At 35.8% G+C, this 23831-nt stretch overlaps 1 protein-coding gene across 1 annotated transcript in view; it reads left to right on the top strand.

Moving 5' to 3' along the window:
• Positions 1-7989: 7989 nt before the first annotated feature.
• The window catches only part of LOC128647173 (hippocampus abundant transcript 1 protein), a 250063-nt gene continuing 234221 nt past the window's right edge, over positions 7990-23831 (top strand). The window contains exons 1-2 of the mRNA XM_053699958.1: positions 7990-8677; positions 19352-19447. Of these exons, the coding sequence (XP_053555933.1) occupies positions 8603-8677; positions 19352-19447 (171 nt within the window). The 5' untranslated portion in view covers positions 7990-8602. The remainder of the gene's footprint in view (positions 8678-19351; positions 19448-23831) is intronic.

Raw genomic sequence — 23831 nt, forward strand, 5'->3', positions numbered from 1 at the left:
TTAATCACAATGTATGCTGGTTGATATTATAACCACCTATTGCATAGGTGTACAGACAGTGATCAATAAAAATCAACAATGATAAATATGTGGTTAACAATACTAAACCATGAGGTGTTGACAATAAACCATGAAGTGTTTACAATAAAGTGCTTACAATAAGTGCATAAAGTATCATAAAGTAAGAAATTAATTCCTTATGGAACAGACCCCCAAAATAAGAGGGATCCCCAAATTGAGGGATACAAATTGATACATGTGTTAAAAAATAAATAAATGAGTGACACTCAGAGGCTAAAATAAGCCAATAAGAAAAAAAGATAAAATAAGAAAAAATAAAAATAAGAAAAAATATGAAATAAGAAAAATATGAAAAAATAAGTTCGTCCAAAGTGTCCTAAGCAAAGTCCTAGTGATATCCTTAAGAACAACCATAAACAAGTCTTTATGAAGTTCCAAATAATCTGAAGGCAATGTGAAGTGTAGGACTAGGTGATTCTGTTTTCAATGCAATTACCTGTATCCTACAGGTAATTACATTGAAAACAGAATCACCTAGCCCTACACTTCACATTGCCTTCAGATTATTTGGGACATTTGGGACTTCATAAGGACTCGTTTTTGGTTGTTCTTAAGGATATCAATAGGACTTTGCTTAGGACACTTTGGACGAACTTATTTTTTCATATTTTTCTTATTTCATATTTTTTCTTATTTTTATTTTCTCTTTTTTTCTTAATGGCTTATTTTAGCATCTGAGTGTCACTCATTTATTTATTTTTTAACACGTGTATCAATTTGTATCCCTCAATTTGGGGATCCCCCTTATTTCGGGGGTCTGTTCCATAAGGAATTCATTTCTTACTTTATGATACTTTATACACTTATTGTAAACACTTTATTGTAAACACTTCATGGTTTATTGTAAACACCTCATCGTTTAGTATTGTTAACCACATATTTATCATTGTTGATTTTTATTGATCACTGTCTGTACACCTATGCAATAGGTGGTTAAAATATCAACCAGCATACATTGTGATTAATGACATTCATTAATTTTATATTAATCTAATTTTAGAATATTAAATACTTGGTTTTAGAATCCCCGAATATTTTTGCTATTTCTTGTTGGTTTTGATTCATGTTAAACCTTAAGCCGTTGGCGCTCCTATATATCTATTTGTATTCCTATCAATTTGTTGGGTCCTGTTGTTAGGAGGTCCCTTTACAGTGAGCTTGGTTTGCATCCGGGCGCAGTCTTTTACTATTTCGGCATTATCAAATATGTAGACACTTTTTTTAAACCATTTCTACCTACTTTGAGTTCTTATGTGCAGGACACGAATGATGTCCTGCGCAGACTCTATAATGTAAAGATCAGTGATAAGATCCTCTTTGTAGCTTTAGATGTAGAATCTCTCTACTCCTCAATTCCACATGAAGTTGGTCTGGCGGCTGCCAGATACTTCTTGGAATTGAGAGGACATGAATCTCAGCAACACACTGAGCTGGTTTTGAAACTCCTTGAATTTGTTTTAAAAAATAACATATTTTCGTTTGATGGAGGATTCTATCAGCAAATTAGGGGCACAGCCATGGGTGCCACTTGTGCGCCAACCTATGCTTGTTTACGTCTTGGCCTCTGGGAACTATGAGATGTGTTTCGTGGTATGTTAGAGTGGGTGGACGCACATGTGGTCCTATGGCTGCGCTTTGTGGATGACATACTTATTTTATGGGATGGCAGTGTAGAAGAAGTGAAAGTCTATGTGACAGAACTAAATAAAAATTCCCATAATATTTTTTTGACTCACCAAGTGAGTAAAATAGAAATAACATTTTTAGATTTAAAAAATATAATGGAGCAATACATACTGAAGTATACCATAAAGATACTGCCACAAATAGTTTACTCCATGCCACTAGCCACCATCCAAATAAATTAAAGGATGGTATTCCAGTGGGACAGTTTCTACGTCTCAAACGAAACTGTTCCACTGAAGCCGCCTTTGAAAGACAAGCAGGCAAACTAGCATGCAGGTTTAGAGAAAGGGGATACTCAAATAGAAGTATAAAAAAGGCCTGGGTGAGAGCATGTACTACAAATAGAGAAAATATGCTTTATGGTGCAAAATGTGAAGAAAAGAATGAATCAGAAATAGTGTGTTTAATAACCCTTTTAATTGTCATTGGGGTAAGATACAGCACATAATGTGAAAACATTGGCATATTTTGCATACTGATAAAGTTTTAAGTAAGTTCCTTTCACCTAACCCTTTGTTAACTGCAAAAAGAGCAGTAAGTCTTAGGGATAGCCTTGTACATTCTGAATTTAAAAGAAGAATGTCCCCCACAAACTGGCTAAGTAGCCTGCAACAGAGAGTTGGCTGTCACCCATGTGGCAAATGCACCTATTGCAGTAACATACAGAAAAACAAAACTTTTGGTACTAATCCACACAAAACGTTTAAAATTAGACAATGGATAACTTGTAACACATCGGGGATAATTTATTTGTTGTATTGTTCTTGGCCCAGGTATTACGTTGGTAAAACTGGGAGGAAACTCAAAGACAGAGTTAAAGAGCATAGATATGACATCAAGCAAAAAGATACTGACAGTCCAGTAGCTAGGCATTTTGCTGATTGTCATGATGCAAAATATACTTGCTTAAAAGTGATAGGAAAAAACAAAGAGGAGAGGAGGAAATTATGATAAAGTACTTCTCCAACAAGAAACAAAATGGATGTACAGGTTGCAGACATTAACCCCAAATGGGCTAAATCAAAACATAGAGTATGTTTGTTTTTTGAAATAAGTAACAATATACAATGAAAAAGTGAAAATGTACCCAAAATTAGTGAGAATAAATAGTTTATGTCTTCCAATTTCCCATGTTTCAATTATTGTATAAAATGATTTGTATTATCATGTGATAAGAAATTGTCATGTGTATAACACATAGTTTGTGAAAATGACAATGCGATTGATAAAATAGACAATTTGTAGTTATGCTGTGGCCTTTTTCAAAGTATAGTTCCACAGTAATAAAAGTTAACAAGGTTGTAAATAGTCACCAACAAAATATAATACAGCTTTAAGTGGAATCGCTTTAGACACTATAAAAGAGCCGTTCAGGCTCATTGACAGAGATCTGATGAAGCCCTGGCCAAACACCAGAGTGGGAGGGGCGAAACGCGTCAGTTGGCAAAACACACATGGTGTTAGTTTGGTGAAGACCTCACACGCTGGAATCTACATGTGCTAAATCACATCTTTTGTTGCAAACAGCAGCTGTGAATTCAAACCGGAGGGTAATATTAATGTAACGACCACAACTCACCTGGATAGCTTGCACTGGAATTGCAACTTTTGTTGGCGAACAATGAGCTTTGGCTAGCTGTTACTTGAGACGCCTGGATACTTCAAAATAAAGCAGCAAGTGTGCTAAATGAGATTTATTTAATACTGGTTGATTGGATCAGATAAAAGGTACTTTCGCAAGTGGTATTAAGATCGTTATTATAAGATCCTTTGCATCAAAGTATGACTGATCTAAATCTAATTTGCCAAAGTATAGGTATTAGAAGTGGGCGTTTAATTTTCGTTAATTTGTGCCCTCTATCCTATCTGGAGCGTGCTTCGGCACTAAGTGCTCCTAAAACTGCTGAAGAAAACGTTTTAGTTCAATTAGCTGGAAAGTGTGCAATTAGCACTAAGAGCTTCCACATAACTGTGCACAGCAATTGGATTTTGTCACTTTTGTTCTTTATTGAATATATATGATGTGAAATGTTGCTATGAATGTTTGTATAAAGTGGTGTTTTTTATCTTTGTTTTCACAATAAATACAAGTATGTTTAAGATTGCATTGGTGAGGCCTTGCCATTCTTTGACATATGAATATATATCATTTGCCCTTTCTTTTACTTGTGCATAATATATTGTTTAATGGCTGCATGCACATTACACACATTTTATGAATATTAAAACATTTTTTGAGTGCCACGCAAACATAAAATGTAACATTGAGTTTTGCCTCCTGATTTTGTACCTACTTATTTGCTTACTTGCTACTGGCTTGTACTCATAAACTTTACAACATCATAGCAATGAATAAAATGTCACATTGTTTTCTGGTGTTCAAAACTGCACATTTTTCTCACTTTTTGTTTTCCCAAAATATGTTTGAAGATGCCATGGTGGTTTTCTTTAGTCTAAAAAAATAAAAAAGCAGCAAAAAAATCCCTATTCAGAATAGATTAAACTGCTGGTAAAAGCCTGTGTAACACGTGAATGATCTCCAGTAGAATTAGTGACCTACTTGTCATAAGACCCTTATTACATTCAGTAACAATAAATAGCAGGGTATTGAGAAGGGGAAATGCATGTGCCACTAATTAGTTCTACTTGAACAATATATTACAGGGTGATCGCCTAAATTTGGCCTAATTCATAATTAAATCAAGCAAGTATATTTTAAATCAGCATTTTAAATTGTGCTCAATTGGACTAAAGCAACGCATACATTTTACTACCCCATTCCATGTTTCTTTAAAGGGATATGAAGCTCAATGATTCAAATAGAGCACACCATTTAAAACAACTGTCTAATTTAATTATATTAAATCTTCTTGGTTCTCTTGGTATCTTTTGTTAAAAAAAAAAAGGTCAGGAGCATGCACGTGTGGAGCACTATATAGCAATAGTTTTACAAAAATGTTATACATTTACAAGAGCACTAGACGGCAGCACTGTTTCCTGTCTTACTTTAAAAAGGATTTTATTTTGTGATTCAGAAAGAAAATACAATTTAAAAAAAGTTTCCAAATAACTTCTATTATCATATTGCTTAGTTCCCATGGTATTCTTTGTTGAAGAGATACCTAGGTGTCTGGAGCACGACTACATGGCAGGAACTAGTAGTGCCATCTAGTGCTCTGAAAATGTATAATATTTTTGAAAAAATGCTGCAAAATAGTGCTCCAGCTATGTGCAGGCACCTGAGCTTTTTTCAACAAAAGACAAACAATAGAAGTAAATTAGACAGTTTGTTTAAAATTGTATGCGCTACAACAATCTTGGATTTCATGTCCCTTTAAGTATAGGCTTACCAGAAGTCCCACTTTTACTGGGATTGTCCCGGTTTGGAGGCGCTGTCCCAGTGTCCCACCCAGTTGTTCATTCTGTCCCAGTAGGGTTGCCACCTCCAGGTTTCAAATCATGTGTCTGGGTTTCAGCCCACCTGTCTGGACTGTGACTCTCCAGCATAGTTGGATGCTGGTACTTTGTTACATACAGCCCTGCTTAGCTTAACGTTCGTGTCCTTCAAAGTTTACATTTAGTAATACAGGCTGAGTGAGCATAGGTTTTTTTTAATTTTGTAGTTCTACTTGGTTTATTTTTCTAAGAATTTAACACCCCCCCCCCCCCCCCGACCCCTGGTGACATTGCCGGTAATAAACCTTTAGGGGAATCATATGGGTATGACCAGGAAGTACAGACAGGATTTTTGGCCTGGATCTTGCTTTACTGCATGCAGGATAGCATTTTGGCTGTAATCGTCCTGCATTATGGTATACAGGGAGTGCAGAATTATTAGGCAAGTTGTATTTTTGAGGATTAATTTTATTATTGAACAACAACCATGTTCTCAATGAACCCAAAAAACTCATTAATATCAAAGCTGAATAGTTTTGGAAGTAGTTTTTAGTTTGTTTTTAGTTATAGCTATTTTAGGGGGATATCTGTGTGTGCAGGTGACTATTACTGTGCATAATTATTAGGCAACTTAACAAAAAACAAATATATACCCATTTCAATTATTTATTTTTACCAGTGAAACAAATATAACATCTCAACATTCACAAATATACATTTCTGACATTCAAAAACAAAACAAAAACAAATCAGTGACCAATATAGCCACCTTTCTATGCAAGGACACTCAAAAGCCTGCCATCCATGGATTCTGTCAGTGTTTTGATCTGTTCACCATCAACATTGCGTGCAGCAGCAACCACAGCCTCCCAGACACTGTTCAGAGAGGTGTACTGTTTTCCCTCCTTGTAAATCTCACATTTGATGATGGACCACAGGTTCTCAATGGGGTTCAGATCAGGTGAACAAGGAGGCCATGTCATTAGATTTTCTTCTTTTATAGCCTTTCTTGCCAGCCACGCTGTGGAGTACTTGGACGCGTGTGATGGAGCATTGTCCTGCATGAAAATCATGTTTTTCTTGAAGGATGCAGACTTCTTCCTGTACCACTGCTTGAAGAAGGTGTCTTCCAGAAACTGGCAGTAGGACTGGGAGTTGAGCTTGACTCCATCCTCAACCCGAAAAGGCCCCACAAGCTCATCTTTGATGATACCAGCCCAAACCAGTACTCCACCTCTACCTTGCTGGCGTCTGAGTCGGACTGGAGCTCTCTGCCCTTTACCAATCCAGCCACGGGCCCATCCATCTGGCCCATCAAGACTCACTCTCATTTCATCAGTCCATAAAACCTTAGAAAAATCAGTCTTGAGATATTTCTTGGCCCAGTCTTGACGTTTCAGCGTGTGTGTCTTGTTCAGTGGTGGTCGTCTTTCAGCCTTTCTTACCTTGGCCATGTCTCTGAGTATTGCACACCTTGTGCTTTTTGGCACTCCAGTGATGTTGCAGCTCTGAAATATGGCCAAACTGGTGGCAAGTGGCATCTTGGCAGCTGCACGCTTGACTTTTCTCAGTTCATGGGCAGTTATTTTGCGCCTTGGTTTTTCCACATGCTTCTTGCGACCCTGTTGACTATTTTGAATGAAACGCTTGATTGTTCGATGATCACGCTTCAGAAGCTTTGCAATTTTAAGAGTGCTGCATCCCTCTGCAAGATATCTCACTGTTTTTGACTTTTCTGAGCCTGTCAAGTCCCTCTTTTGACCCATTTTGCCAAAGGAAAGGAAGTTGCCTAATAATTATGCACACCTGATATAGGGTGTTGATGTCATTAGACCACACCCCTTCTCATTACAGAGATGCACATCACCTAATATGCTTAATTGGTAGTAGGCTTTCGAGCCTATACAGCTTGGAGTAAGACAACATGCATAAAGAGGATGATGTGGTCAAAATACTCATTTGCCTAATAATTCTGCACTCCCTGTAGAGTAGCCTCTTAAACAGCTTTAGCAGGTACGTGTTTCTTTTTTACTTTCATTCAATGTTGTATTTATGCCTTATCAGTATTTGGCTCTGTTCCTTAATTAGACACATGAAACACATATTACACTGCAGATATTAAATTGTGAAATTGATAATTATGAAAGTGATAATTATGCTTGATGTTTGGCATTATTTAGAATCTGAGATTTAGATTAATGATTTATTTGCCATGACAATGTAATTGTGCCTTTTTCACTAGGGGGTGGTGTTATGGTCTATTTAAACTGTGTGATTCACTTGTTTGACTGAGGAAGGGTAGAGTATCCACAAAACATTACACACATAAAAGCTACTACTTTAAAAGGACCGGTAATTGCCACGCCCCCTTGGCCACGCTCCTGACCACACCCCCACTGGCACCGCACCAGGTGGTCCCAGTTTCACCTCTAAAAATTATGGTAAGCCTATTTAAGTATCAACTTCGCATTTTTTTATATTTGTATGATCTCTTCTCTACGAATTGTAGATTGGAAAAAAAATAGCAGAAAACTAATTATTTCCTGCAATAGTAGCGTATTTTTGTCCACTCCACACACACCCAAATTCCAAACCCACGTCATATCCACTGCCACACTCATACAGTATATACCCAGCTGCCTCCCAGAACTGTACGCATGTCAAACATAAAGCGCGACTTGCAACCGCTGGCCACAAGCACAGTGACTGCACAGCAGAGGCTCCCTCTAACGGCAGCGATTTGAATAACTCTGTTGACTGGAGGTGACGCGTCTCCCGGGAGGTGTCAGGCATAGTTAGCGGGACTCGTTGACGCGCTTCCGGTGTGTGCGCGCAGCTGCCAGCCGAGACTTACCAAGAGGAGGCCGTTAGCCACCGGTGTAGCACTGAGTTTGTAAGAGCGGCTAGGTCCGGCAGTGCCGGGGTTTGGATTCTGGATCCGTTAAGGGAGGAGGGTCGGCCGGGAGAGGGCACTGGAGCTCAGTATCCCGAGCCTCCCGCAAGTACCGTGAAATTATCTGTGGGGGAATATTCTTGCACATCTGGGGAACATAGGCAGACAACACCAAGCTCTCCACCAGTCTCGCAGACATCTGGGCAGTGTTCATCTTTATGTGTGGCCGCGCACCCCTCATACCCAGCTCCTGCATATCCAGTATTGCTTGACCCCAACTCGCTACACGACATAGAACTAACATCGTTACCCACAAAAACCGGGGACTGCATTAATATATACCCGTTATCTCTGTACACAGTGACTGGACACCTAGGCACATCACCGGCCGCCTACTACGTCCAAGAGCAGAGTGTATTTTCTGCACCTCAGCTCATACCAGCTGGACCCTGCGAGCCAGCCCTGGACCCCCAGGCAGGAGGCCCCCATATAGTAACCCGGACATCTCTGCTGTCAGCTGCCCAGGGGCAGGATGAGGACAACAAGATGAGCCAGGAGAAGAAAAAGAAGCCCAATGGCATCATGTTGGTAAAAGGCATCCTTATGAAAGATGGAAGCACGGTGAGTGCCAGCCAGATCCGCAGCATTTGTGAAATTATACAGGGCAATTAAGTGTCCACAACTGTCTGTTTTGGTGCATTTTTTTTTTGCTGCCACTGGACAGCAGAAATAGTGTTTATTTTTTTTAAATATAATAATTCAAACAGTTGAGGTATTTGTCTTTAAAAGTGAATCCCCAGCTCACAAGTTGGGATCTCAAATACAACTTTCACAGTCCTCCTTGGAGTACATAGATTCCAAATTAATGGATACAGAAGAAAAATTATCAGCAACAATTGTAGGCAGAGAGAGGATTTCTTTATAATCTTTAGTGTAGTGTTATGTGAAGGAAGATGGGTGTCATGGAGGTTAAATTCTTTATTAACTATACTAATTAAAATAGTACATAATGTTAACCACTACCCTTATAATGTCTGACATGTTTAATGCACTTACTTGAGCTTTGTGGAAGATGTACTGTGATTTTTTTCTTATATGACTACATTTAAGGACATTTGGTACTGGTTCTATATCTTGAAATAGAGAACTTGGTTTTGGAATTCAAAATGGACATAAATCCATTATTGGAGTCTGGCTGAAAGGAGCTTAACAGTGTTAAAAGAAAACATTGTGTTAGCTCACTTTATTAGTACACTATTGTTTGCATACTATTTGTTGATTTTCTGTAAATGTGTTAAGCACATAGTTAAAGTTAGCTGAAGAGCAGGAATGGCAGCTAGCTGAACACATCTAGAGAGCCTATGGAAATGCATGTTTCTAGCCACCAATCACTAGCTAGCTCCAAGTTGTGTATTTCTGCTCCTGAGTCTACCTAGTTATGCTTTTCAACCAAGGATACTAAAGGAACAAGTATATTTAATAGAATTTCGACAAAAATCTTTAAAATTGCATTCTCTAGCTAAATTATGAAAGTTTGATTTTAACAATCATGTTCCTTTAATGAAGATACTTTCTGGGAACTCAGTGACAGTTGCTCTTTCTGACTTGCGTGAGGACTGAGATGGCAGAGGAGATTGGAGTATTACTATTTGAAGCTATGTGATCTACAGCTTCAGATATTTTGAAATTGTTAAGCTTAAAGGGATAGTAAATTGAAAATATAGAGCATGTAATTTTAAGACACTTTTAAACTCAAATCTTTTTTTCAAATGTGCTTCATGTTCTTGGTATCCCTTGTTAAAAAAGAACACACACACCCTACACTGGTGGGATCTAGCTGCTGATTGGTGCCTGCACACATTTGTCTCTTGTGATTGGCTAACTAGATGAGTTCAGCTATCTGCCGGTAGTGTAATGCTATTCCTTCAGCAAAGAATAACCTGAGAAAGAAGCAAATTTGATGAGAAAAATAAATTGGAAAGTTGTTTTAAAATTGTATATTCTATCCAAATCATGAACATTTTGTGGTTTCCTGACTCTTTAATAAAAATACTTCTTGTCTTTTAATTTATCTTTTGGCCATAGAAGATTATTTTACTATATAGAAACTGATCAGGAAGTGAATTCAATGATGGATTCTATCTTCATGATCATATAACAAGACAGAAACTTAGAAGCATAGATAGGGGCATAAAGTGACAGTCTACTGTAAAAATTAAATGTTTTGCTTGATCGTATTAAAAAAATAAAATAATTTTTTTTTACTGTTTTTAATAGCTTTTTAAAAGGTTTAAACACAGAGCTTCACTCCGTGTGCACCCCCATTCTGCTCTAGGGGCTAGATTTATTAAAGCTGAGGCGTACAAGGGCGTGTATACGCGCCCCTGTACGCCTCAGCTTGTCTGTGGCGGGGCAAAAATACCGCAGGTATTTGGCATTGCACACGAGCGCAATTTTGCGCTCGCGGGCAATCCCGCCCCCTGCCCGCGCACAGCCAATCGCGCGCGGGCAGGAGCTGTCAATCTCCTCGGTCTGACTAGACCGAGGCGATTGAATTTAGCCACATTAGAGGTGGCGAAGAGGCTAGGGAAGCAGCGGTCTGGTGACCGCTGCTTTATAAATGACAACGAGCAAGTTCTTGTGAGAACTTGCAGCCGTAGGGCGTTAATAAATCTAGCCCTAGGTGTGTGAATATGGCTAGTTACTGAAGAATAATCATGTATGCATGCTTCTCATTTGCGTATCAGCAGTATTATTTATTTATATTCTTTGCATGGTTTAAAAATATAGTGAAATAAAACAAATTGTTAAACCCTGTTGCTTCTGGGAATTTCAGAGAAACACTTGCTTAAAGTACCAGAGAACTTTTTAGCATTTTTGCTATCACTCCATTTAAACAGAAATAGAGCTTTTTTTTTTCTGATTTACCTATGAAAACTTTTTTGTTTGGCATAAAAAAGCGCTTTCAGCGGATGACTATTTCAACTAGCTATTTATTCACATAATTTAGACATTGTACATTTACCAAAAAAGTTAACAAAAATAATAAAAAATAAATAAACCCCACATAAATAGATGATCACAAAATCCTGTAACTTTTCTAACTGTAGAAAAAAAAAATCTCAATGTAATCAATGGCATCCTCTGATTCAGATAATAACAAAAGTGTGTATATATGTGTGTGTATGTGTGTGTGTATATATATATATATATATATATATATATATATATATATATATATATATATATATATATATATATATATATATATATATACACACACACACTTTTGTTATTAACTGTCAAGCAATGATTGCGCTCCCTTACCATATGAAGCCAGATCACCATGGGTCAATTTTTGCAGATATGCTTTACTAAATAAGAGTTATCACATTTCATCGTTTCACACATAGCTGCAGTCACATTTCATCGTTTCACACATAGCTGCAGATAAAGACCTTAAAAAAAATAAATATATATATATATATATTTTTTTTTTTTTGTGTGATAATTTTAAGGTCTTTATCTGCAGCTATGTGTGAAACAATGAAATGTGATAACTCTTATTTAGTAAAGCATAACTGCAAAAATTGACCCATGGTGATCTGGCTTCATATGGTAAGGGAGCGCAATCATTGCTTGACATAGGTACTACATTAAGAAAGTACTGTGTCAAAAAGGCACAAGGGGTTAAAATACTCTAATATGAGAGCGCTTTTTACTCAAGTGTCCCTACACCTTTGCTGCTGAACTGAGTTTTAACATATTGCTGAGTAAAGCTTTGTATCATTGCCTGTAAGGCAAGGAGTTAAATGTCATGGTTTCTGCATAGGTCTTGCCAAACATAGTTCACTGCTGGTTATCTATTTGACAAGAATTGCCTATAATGTTGATTTATTTCCCCAAGTTACATCATTTTGTTTGACTGAACAAATACTTAAATGAGAGGAAGATATAGAAAGCAACTGTACAGAATGAATGTGCTTGAGGCAGTTTTTTTTATTCCTTCAGGTAATCTTGCAGTCCTGTTCTCTGTAAAAGGTGGGAAGTCCTGCAGGATGCATTTATCAGTGTTGACATCCATTGACCTCCTACATTCCACAAGTGCTAGTAACATGGCAGTGACAGACACAATCACTATTTTGTTTTGAACAGTAAACATTAAATTATTTGTTTTGCTTCACTGGGGGCATTGATTTTTTTTTTTTCTAATTCTATTAGTGGCATAGACAAAATAATTTATTACTGGACACTTTTCTTTATTTCTTATTTTTAAAGTGCATTTTTTTAAAAGGATGTTGAATGCATAATCTTTTTGTTTTTGGGAGTTGTCTTTAAAGGATTACTTTCTTTTACGATTTTGAATACAAGCAAACATATTATATTTAAGAATCATATATTAAAACTTACTGACCTATAATTTCTTAAAAACGAAGCATCCTAACATTTAATATTTCTTATTTGGCCATGACGTCACTTTGTGTTGAAAATTACTAACCTATCAAATTGCTATTTTATGCACATCATTAATTGCCTAATTGTTCCTAATAAGCATGCACATAAATTCAGCTCAATTGGGCATGCGCACTTTGAATAAGTGAAGCCGAAGTTACCCAGAGCTAGATAGAGCGGGTCTACTATGTTCCAGCCAGTCTTTCAGGGAGTGATGTTTGCGGTGACCTTGCGCATAGTGATTTTTTAGCTCCATTTTGAAACCTAGGTATTAAACAAGGATTGGGAAGGAGCGAAGGATGGGTTTGGAAATAAATACAATTAGAAAAGAAGATTTTGGATATACGGTGTATATATCGTTATGAGATGATATTGAGAAAAGGCTTATTTAGGGTAGTTAATTTGTAATAGGCATAGTACATTTTTACTTACAGTGGCCCTTTAACAGCCGGTAGTAGTGGATATTTCAGATATCAGTTTTACATCAAAATGCATTTCTTAAACTTTGAATTTCAATTTTATTTAACCACTGTTCCATGTAAATAATATTTTGCCAAGTCTTGTTTTTATATATTGTGCAACATTCTTTACTTATAATATCCATTCAAGACAGTATTTTTTTATTGACCAACGTCATACAAGTGTTAAATAGACACAGTTTTAAAGGAACCGAAAAGTCAAAATTAAACTTTCATGATTCTGATAGACCATGTAATTTTAAACAACTTTTCAATTTGCTTTTATTATCAGATTTGGTTGGCTCTCTTGGTATTCTTTGTTAAAAAGTATATCTAGATAGGCTCAGAAGCAGCAATGCACTACTGATAGCTAGCTGCAGATTGGTTGCTGCACATGCTTCCTTTCATTTACTCCATGTTCTACTAGCTCCCAGTAGTGCATTCCTGCTTCCTTGGCAAAGGATAACAAGAGAATGAAGCAAATTTGATAATAGAAGTAAATTGGGATGTTAAGGTTGTATGCACTATCGGAATCGTGAAATAATTTTGTTTTGTTTCCCTTAAAAATAAATAAATAAACAAACACATACTTTCACCAATGCTTATGCATATGTAGCAGTCTATTCACATTGCCAGTTCCAATGGTCATATTTATATGATCTGTATTTATTTATGTTACCTCAATGTTACTTTGATATAATTAGACCAGAGGGTGAATTCCTTGAATTGCAGTACCATTGCATCTAGGATTTGTCAGGTCCTGTGATTATATAATGAAATTAATATATACACATTCTTGAAAGCAAACTATGTGTCAGTCAATGCAATCTGCTATACTGAGAATGTAATGGGACCCATCTTTTAACACTAATTCACTGTGTATACTAACTTCTCATGCTACCTAATTCACTGTGTATACTAACTTCTCATGCTACCTAATTCACTGTGTATACTAACTTCTCATGCTACCTAATTCACTGTGTATACTAACTTCTCATGCTACCTAATTCACTGTGTATACTAACTTCTCATGCTACCTAATTCACTGTGTATACTAACTTCTCATGCTACCTAATTCACTGTGTATACTAACTTCTCATGCTACCTAATTCACTGTGTATACTAACTTCTCATGCTGCTTGATTTTTTGCCTTTGCTATTTTTCGCTGAACATTTTTTAATCAATTTTAAGAGCCCAAAAAAGAATATATTTTTATATAAAGATCATCTTCTATATTTTATTATATTTTAATAATTCTACCCACCTTGAAAGTTTTAGCTTTAGAATCAGTGCATCTGGTCTTTAGCGCAGGAAGATCACATACATAGATTTTCACCTATCAATCTAATCTGGGGATTTTTGATATCAACCTGTGTACTTTGAGGTGAGGTTTTTTCAGCGCTCTCTCTTTTTTTCTATTCTGAATGTAATGGGACGCCTATATTGCCCTTGGAAGGAAATTAATTGGGATGTTACAATTGGAAAGGCCTTTAATTATCATCTGCATCATCCATAAGACATTATTTTCTTTTTAAGCATTGTGTAAAACTGACCGTTTGGTGCCATAAAAACATTCACATTAAATGAACACAATTCTCAATAAGTTTCTATTTGCTTTTGTCTATGATGGCATCATTGCTATCCACAACCGTTTTTATCTAATACACAGTACTGTTGGTGTAAAAAATGTTTTTGTTTTTATAAACTGCAGAGTAATTTTTTATATTTTATTCTAGAAAAGTACTATTCAGTGAATCTTTGAGCGTTATTCAGCCATTGTTACTTCATCCTGAGCTAAAAATAGAGCAAAGTCATTTTATAAGCGCAGATTATTCTTATTTAATCCTAGCTAGTGCATCTTTTCACAGGGCTGTAGAGATTAAATTGCTAAATATGATCTGGTTTGTATTGCATGGTTTCAGGCCTCAGTAATCCCACAGTAATAAAAGTCTAGAATTGTGTAACTATTTTATTTACTTTATAATTCAGTTTGTATGGAATTAATTTTAAGGACAATATTATAACCATACCAGTTTGGTATTCAATTGTAGAAAAATGTGTTGAGCGGGTGTGTTGTAGGAATGCAATACAGTAAATTAAAAAAATAATAAATTTAAATTGTAGTCTGATTTCATTGAAATAGGTGAAAATCCTTTGGGTATAGATGTGAGAAACACAAGCTTGTGCATAGTGCAACAGGGGGTGGATCGTTCACACATTGTGTTATAACCTGTGTGTTAAACGTCATAGATGGCTCTCTGAACATCAGTGTCCAAGAGTGGGATGTATGATCTGTATTCCATGTGCACAGCAACATTAAATATCTAATGGAAGCTTTTACTAGACACATTTTTGCTAATACAAGTTAGTTTATGAGCTAATTTACACCTGTTTTCTGGTCACATCAAAGGAGTCTAGATATACTCAAATACATTTTCAAGGGACAGATCCCTGCACTATTTTTGTTTGGTAAAATCCTGCAACATTTTCTTACAAATGGTTTTGAAAGCATTTATTATGTCTTTCTATATTTTGTCTTGCTTAAAGGTACATGAAACACAAAAAAATCTTTCATGATTCACTACTAGTTTCTAACGGAACACATGGGTGAGCCAATCACATTCAATATATATATGCAGCCACCAATCAACAGCTAGAAACTAGTTTCTCTGCTGCTCATGAACTTGCCTTGATAAATCTTTCAGCAAATGATAACAAGAGAAGGAAGCAAATTAAATAATAGAAGTAAATTGGAAAGTTGTTTAAAATTGTATTCTCTATCTGAATCATGAAAACATTTTTTTGGTTTCATGTCCCTTTAAAGGGACATGCAAGTGAAAAGAAAATTAGAAATTGTTGCATTTTTACAGCTAAGTTACACAAAAGGGGGCAAAATAATAAAAATATGTTGCAAAATTGTTTCACTACACATAACTAAACAGTTTATATAATAATCTCAAGATGTTTACTGTCCCTTTTTAAACACACAGTTAAAGGGTTAGAAAACAATGCACATGTTATCCTTATTAACCCTTTCCTGACGGGAAGTTTCTATGTAAACACATAAGTAAAAATGTGAATCACGCAATCGTAAATGCAATCACATGATTTCAATGATGGGGTCGCAGAAGTGGCTATGACACTAGTAACGCCCTCCAGCCCGCAATCCCATTTAGCAAGCAGCTATGTCTTCAGGACAGCAAAACTTTTAGGACGTTCCATGCCGTCCTAACGTTGCTAAAGCCCAGCTTAGTTAGGATGCTGTGGAACGTCCTTATTGCGGGACGGGGTTAAAAGGCATTATTATAATAAAATACTATATATGTTATCTAATAAAACAGTTTTGTTTTAAAAACAAAACTTGTAAATACCATAATTTTAATGTTTAAAGATGTTTACTGTACCTTTTTTTTTTTTTTTAAACATATTTAAAGGGTTAGAAAATGACGCACATGTGAACCCTATTAATTGGCATTTTTATAAAAAATCCTATATATGTAATCGAATAAAGGTTTTGTTTGAAATATTTTAGGGTAGATGTTAAATGAGATAATCCGTGGCTCAGTTGCTATTGATCTTTACAGATTATTGTTAAAGTCTAGCCTCATTTGGGTCCATGAGGACAGGCACTGGCAAACTTCTTGTGTGTGTGGTGTTTTCTAGGTTGTTAAATCATTTGGTCAATATGAAATATGACAAATTCCCACATTCTGCAAAAGGATTTGAGTATCATCATGTGATTCATTCACTCCTATGTGTATCCCATTTATGGCTTGATATATTTAATCACGTGATTAGCACAGACAACAATGTTTTGTTCTTTTAGTAATAATTTCAGACTGATTCTAGTTCTCAAATTCCTGTAGACAAGGCAACCAAAGTATTGTCTTGCCAATTTAGGGCCAGATTACGAGTGGAGCGCGAGTAATAAGCGGTATATCGCGGGTGTTTGCACGTGTCGTGTTTTCCGCTCATATTAAAGTTAAAAGTAAACTCTATCGCATGAACGCAATGAAGATTTACACTTGAATGATTACAGCTCCCTCAGAGCTTTAGTTATCTGTTTTGAGAAACAAAAAAGTGTCTCAAAACATATTAAAAATACATTACAAACTACAGTTACACTTATAATGTAATCTGATTAAAAAAAAATTGCACAAAAGTTTTATAAGGGATCAAAGATATGAGGTCTCACACCTAAGGGGAAAATAAAGGCAGACAAAGGTTTCTTTTTTTTTTTTTCCTCTTTCTCTTTTTCTCTTTCTCTTCTCCAGCAATGCATTAATGGGCGCTAGCTGAAGACATCTGGTGTGCCAATGAGAATAGACAAACATCTTGCCACCAATCACCAGCTAGCTCCAAGTATTGCATTGCTGCTGCATAGGATATGCAAATTTGATCAAATATGTGAAATATAAGTGAAATTAAAGTCATTAACAGACATGCAGTATCTCAATCCTAAAAATTGAATTATGACTTTCCTATCTCATATGATAGACACACCATACAGGATCACTGCTGGAAACTCTGTGGGAACAGAATATTTTATAATGCTAGGAGCAGGAGAAAATAGATATTGCATTTACAAATATTTAGTTCTTTACATCCTCTCAGGAAAGAGGAACTCAGTGGTTAATCAAACAGTAGACATAAGGAACTTGATCATAATATTACTTCTGTTTCTGTGTTTTGGTTACTGTATTGTTTTGGATACACTTAACTTGACTGTGCGAGAAACGAAATCACACTAGTTTGCTTACATGCCTACTAAAAGAGTATTTACGCTAGAGAGAGCATTTTTTTTTGTCAGGAGTTAAAATAAGAAATGTAGATGTTGGAATTTACATATAACTTAAAAGAATTTCAGTTTGGAATAGATATTTTTGCAACACAAAAGCATTAGCTTTTACTAATGAATAAGACCCCTCATTCTAAAACACAGCAGAACAAGAATGCCCATATTGGTAAGAAAGGAGATTCCCTTACCAAAAGTTCTGATCTGTCATTTGCAACTATATGTATTTATTCAGTTTCCCTCTTTCAGATGAGGGGCTTTATGCTTTCCTGCGTAGCTGGTGATTTTCATAGGAATTTTAGTCCGCTGTCCACTGTGATTTTTAGGATGTTTTGGGCTGTAAAAGGAGCTATAGCACTTTTCAGCCAGAGGTGGCATTATAAAGTAGCCGGATGGGGGCAGTAAATATTAAAACATTTTCTGTTATTCATAAACATTGCTTAAACTATCCAAAGCAAAAAGTAATTGCATAATTATAATATAAATTGATTTAATAATAATTTAGGCAACCAACATTGAAAAAGTGGGATCCCAACATTCAAATAAGGGTATTTGTGTCCTTTTATAGATCACAAGGGATTATCATTGTAATAATGGTCACCTGGCAGAAACTGCTAGCCATGTTTTGTGGTCAGGACTCCTAGATTGTTTCAATTCATTTTTTTAAACAATATACAGAGAAAAAGGGTGCGCTAATGAAAGCTGCTAAGAGAGGTGTAAATAATGAATGAAGAATGTTTTTTGAAAATATATAGTGTTGTATAATTACTATAAACAATTATAGCTGTACTGAATAAAAAATATAATCACAAAATGTCCATCAAATGGGTAGCAAGGCAAGATGAAAGTTTTTATCTGGTAACCAGTGGATTGAAAACAAATCAAGAATGGAAGATTTTTTTAAAACAATACAAGGCATCTAAATTATTTAGGTGAGTGTAATCATAGGTACAATTTTGTGGAGAAATCAATATGACTTGTATTATTTTCTACTACTGTGAGTTTTGACAGGGATATTGTCATGTATACATGGTCATAAGATCTCACCCACCTCCTTTGTGAAATAAGAATTTTGCGTAGCTTTTAAGTTTATCTAAATATTTTATGCATGTTTTATTTCCACACCATTTCTGCATAAATGACGAGATGAGGCAAAGTGACTAAAATGAAACGTAAACCTCTTCAATTATTTTTTTTTTTTATTTAAAAAAAAAAAGTGTACATATTTCAAATTTTTTATATTTTGTGCAACTCATCTGATGCTAAATGTGGATCCATAAAATGTTGGTTAAAAAAATCTTTCTCAAATAATTACGTAAATTTGCATTCGATATAGTGGCTTTCTCCTATAATCTTTTTCTACGGACTACAATTATCAAAAAGTGCCGGGTCTGCAGAAAAAGAATGAGTACTAGTAGTTAGGGTAATTCACATACAATTCTCTGCAATTGGAGTTAAAGAACAATCATTGTAAGCCTGAAAAAGGCTTCAGCACAGGCTGTTATAGGGTAAAGTTAGCATGTTTCTTTTTTAAAAAAATAATTAACTTCTAAAACATTAAATAACTATTTTTTTTTCTATTCTTTCAGCGACAGGGCATTGGAAGACCTAGCGTGTACCATGCAGTTGTTGTCATCTTCTTAGAATTCTTTGCCTGGGGATTGTTAACAACTCCAATGTTAGGAGTAAGTATATAAATATTTTTATTTGATTTTTGTTGAGTTTATCAAATTGCCTTCATGCTCCTTTTTGCATTTTATACTTATTAATATCATGCCTTTTTATATGTTATCGCTCTGCTTCCTCAACACACTAACAAACAACAATTATACCTGTGTTGCAAATAAAAAAAAAAAAAAAAAAAAAAAAAAAGGTATATAGATTTTAAAAATGATGAATTTGTTGTATATTACAACTCTTTTTCACTTTAAGTGTCACTTGGTTATCTTTAGTTTATTTGGAGGGCAGTCTCTATATAGTAAATTAACTTGATTTCAACTTTTTAATCTTGTCTGTATTTCTCTCATGATATCTTCAAGAGTAGTAGGGTATGCAACTTTCAGATACCCTAGCTGTGTACTGCAATTGTACTACACTATGGGTCCATACGGGTCAAAAAATATTCAACCTGTTTGGACCTGTTTAGGTGCTGTGACATACAGGATTAACCAGCCCTGCACCAGTCACCAGTTTGGCACAAAGGGTTAACAGGCCTTTGACGATTAAGCCTTTCCCCTCACTTCACTAGTCACAAATGGGGAGGGGTATGAAAGGGTTAATAGCACTAAGCCTCTGGTTCCCTAAAACCTTTAACTCTACAAAGGACCTTAAAGGGACACCAAATTAACCCCCAAATCCTGTCCACACCACCCCAGTTTAACAAATAATTACCACCACCAAGAACTCTGAATAAAGGGGTGTCTAGGAAGCCCCAACTAACGCACACAAAATTAAAAATTAGGTAATGTGCCTTTTAACCTTGTCTTTTCAGAGTGTGAATTCAGATAGTAGAGCCCAAAGACATAATTAGATTTCCTATGTGTTTAATAACAAAAATACCAATACAGGTTACACAGTGCCAAATTATAAAGAAATTCAAAATAACATATATGCAAAGTTTAAAATTCTTTCCAAGAAAATGGGACATACCATAACACAATATCTTCGCTTATTACCAAGTTCCTTGAGATATGTGGAGAACCTGCAGTCAGTGATGTTACTCTTGGTCCCCGACTGGTTCTGACTAAGTTTTGGGTAACAGTCAGTTCTAACTCAATATTTCCTTTGTCTTGTCAAGGCCCCCACCCTTGTTATAATTTATGATCATACAACCATACATAGCCAGCCTTAACTCACAGTATCAGGAGGTACCAGCCACCAAGAGGAGGCAGCTCTTGAGACCACAGTATTCCTGAAAACAGATGTTACATAAAGAAAAAGCAGTTCAGATTATCCTGGCAATGCTGAGACCACAATAACACCTCTGCTGGGTAGCTAATCCAGGTATCAACTACTCCTCATGACTGTATCATGATAAGGCCCTTTCCACCTCAACCAATTTGTCACCCCTCCAGGCAACCATGTGATTTAGGTCAGGATGTGCGTGCAAGGGTTAATGAACACTGTAGTCTGTATTAGTTATCTGCCAATACCTAATAAAAACACAGACTAATAGATTAAAAATCCCAAACACAATTTAGCCAAAATTAATTCTAAAAAATACAGCACTATTATCACCAGTCTCTTTCAGTAACATAGTTCAAATATTTGACAAAGGCATACATTTTATTATGAGCAAAAAAGAGTCGCACTGCATTTAAACATATCTAATAAAAAAAAAAAAAAGAGTTAACAAAATTACTCAAAATAAAATGGAGACAAACAGAACCTAATACTGTACTAGATTAGATATCTGTGCCAAGGGGGCTCGGCAAGCAAAGATGGTCACTTACGCTGTTGTTACACAGGCTCTTATGTAGAATGACAAAATTATATTATTGAAATCAAAGTTATATATGCTTTGCTTTGAGATCAGATTTCTTAACAGGCTCCTTTCAGAGTGGACCAGAAAAAAGACCACCCCTCTCTTTTTATGGCATGCCATAAAATCTCTGAATCCTTAGCTGAAATTATAGAACAACTTGTAACTTTTTGTTAGTGTTATCCAGTATATGTACCCATAAACGCAATCCCCTTTGTGACATCATTAGAATTATTTTGATACCAAATATGACGTCTGTTATATACATACCAGAGTGTTATATATGTGATTAAAGTAGGTACCAGACTGTCCTCTCTGATTGACCTTAGACCAATGTCTGGATAGAGAGACTGTCTTTCATCACTCTGTTTTGACATGTCACTGACTTAAAGTGATGGTCTACTCCCAATATTTTTAGTGTTTTAAAAAGCTAGATAATCCCTTTATTAACCATTCCCCATTTTTTCACCACCAACATGGTTATATTAATATACTTTTAACCTCTGTGATTGCCTTATATCTAAGCCTCTTTTGCATTTTAGCCAATTAGTGCTGTGTTGTGCACAATGTTATCTATATTCCCCACATGAATTAGCAGTCAATCTTAAAAAGCTAATAAAAAAGCATGCGTTAAGAGGCTGTCTGTAGTGGCTTAGAAACGGGCAGAATTTTAGAGGTTTAAATGCTATTAAGTATATTAATATAACAATGTTGGTTGCGCAAAGTTGCGGAATGGGTAGTAAAGGCATTAGCCGTCTTTTTAAACAGTAGCAATTTTGGTGTCGACTGTCCCTTTAATGCATTTTGTGATTCACATAGAGCATGCAACTTTCTAATTTACTCCTATTATCAATTTTTCTTCATTCTCTTGCTATCTTTATTTGCATCTGTAATTTTTTTGGTTCAGCACTTGTTTATTGGTCGGTTAAATCAATCCACCAATTGGCAAGAACAACCCAGGTTGTTCACCAAAAATGGGCCGGCATCTAAACTTACATTCTTGCTTTTCAATTAAAGATACCAAGAGAATGAAGAACATTTGATAATAGGAGTAAATTAGAAAGTTGCTTAAAATTGCATGCTCTATCTGAATCACGAAAGAAAAAATTTGGGTTCAGTGTCCCTTTAACTCTGTGTCAATATATAATACAGAATTGAGTGTAATATAGTTGCTAAAGCTACATTTCTGTGGCTTGTCATTTTATAGTGAAATAAAATGTGTGCTAATATAAAATTTGTTTATTTCTAGAAAGCTTTTATATAACTAGGTTATGTTATGGTGTGCTTATGACTGGTTGTGTTGTTAAAGTCCTTTTAAATCAGTTATCTTGTTTGCTGCAATACTTAAAATTAAATTAAAATAACTTTTTAATAATGCATTCTGTTCTCCATTAATAATTATCACTAAGTTTATTTACTGAATAAACTCATTGTGATTGCTTTTAGATTATAAAGGGCCATAATACCCAAATGTTTAAGCACTTGAAAGTGATGCAGCATAGCTGTAAAAAGCTGACTAGAAAATATCACCTGACCATCTCTATGTAAAAAAAAGAAAGATATTTCTCTTGTAAGGTGTATCCAGTCCACGGATCATCCATTACTTGTGGGATATTCTCCTTCCCAACAGGAAACTGCAAGAGGATCACCCACAGCAGAGCTGTCTATATAGCTCCTCCCCTAACTGCCACTACCAGTCATTCTCTTGCAGCTCTCGACAAAAAAAGGAAGTAGCTAGAGAGATGTGGTGTTTATTTAGTTTATGTTCAATCAAAAGTTTGTTATTTTCAAATGGTACCGGAGTTGTACTGTTTTAGCCTCAGGCAGAAAGTTGAAGAAGAGTCTGCCTGTGGTTTTTGATGATCTTAGCAGGTTGTAACTAAGATCAATTGCTGTTCTCACACATAACTGAAGAGATGAGGTAACTTCAGCTGGGGGAATGGCGTGCAGGGTCTCCTGCTATGAGGTATGTGCAGTTTAAATTTTTCTAGAGAAATGAATATGCTAGAAAATGCTGTTAATACCGGATTTATTTAAGGTAAGCCTGATTACAGTGATTTAATAACGACTAGTATCATGCTTGCTGTAAAAGGTAATATTCTTATTACTTTCTCACATTACTGAAAAATAAAACGTTTGCTGGAAGTGTTTAAACGTTTTTTTCTACATATTGGTGATAACACTTTATTGGGGCCCAGTTTTTCCACATGGCTGGCTAGATTTTGCCTAGGGATAGTTTTTTATGGCCCTCTCACTGTGAGTACAGGTTGGGAGGGGCCTAATTTCAGGCCTAAATCGTGCAGTAGTTTTTGCAGCTTGAGACTTCCAGCTTCCCTGAAGGAGTCCCCTGAACACTTAGGACCTCTACAAAGGGTTTTTGTGCCTTCAAAAGTCATTGTATGTGCAGGTAGGGCCACAGCAGAGCTGTGGCAGTTTGTTGTGACTGTTAAAAAACGTTTATATGGTTTTTTTGATCCGGTTTTGAAACTAAGGGGTTAATCATCCATTTACAAGTGGGTGCAATGCTGTGTTAGTCTATTATACACACTGTAAAAATACAGAGCTCTCTGACGCTTTAGTAGCTATGT

This window comes from Bombina bombina, chromosome 2, assembly GCF_027579735.1.
Source record: "Bombina bombina isolate aBomBom1 chromosome 2, aBomBom1.pri, whole genome shotgun sequence".
Classification (NCBI taxonomy): Eukaryota; Metazoa; Chordata; class Amphibia; order Anura; family Bombinatoridae; genus Bombina; species Bombina bombina.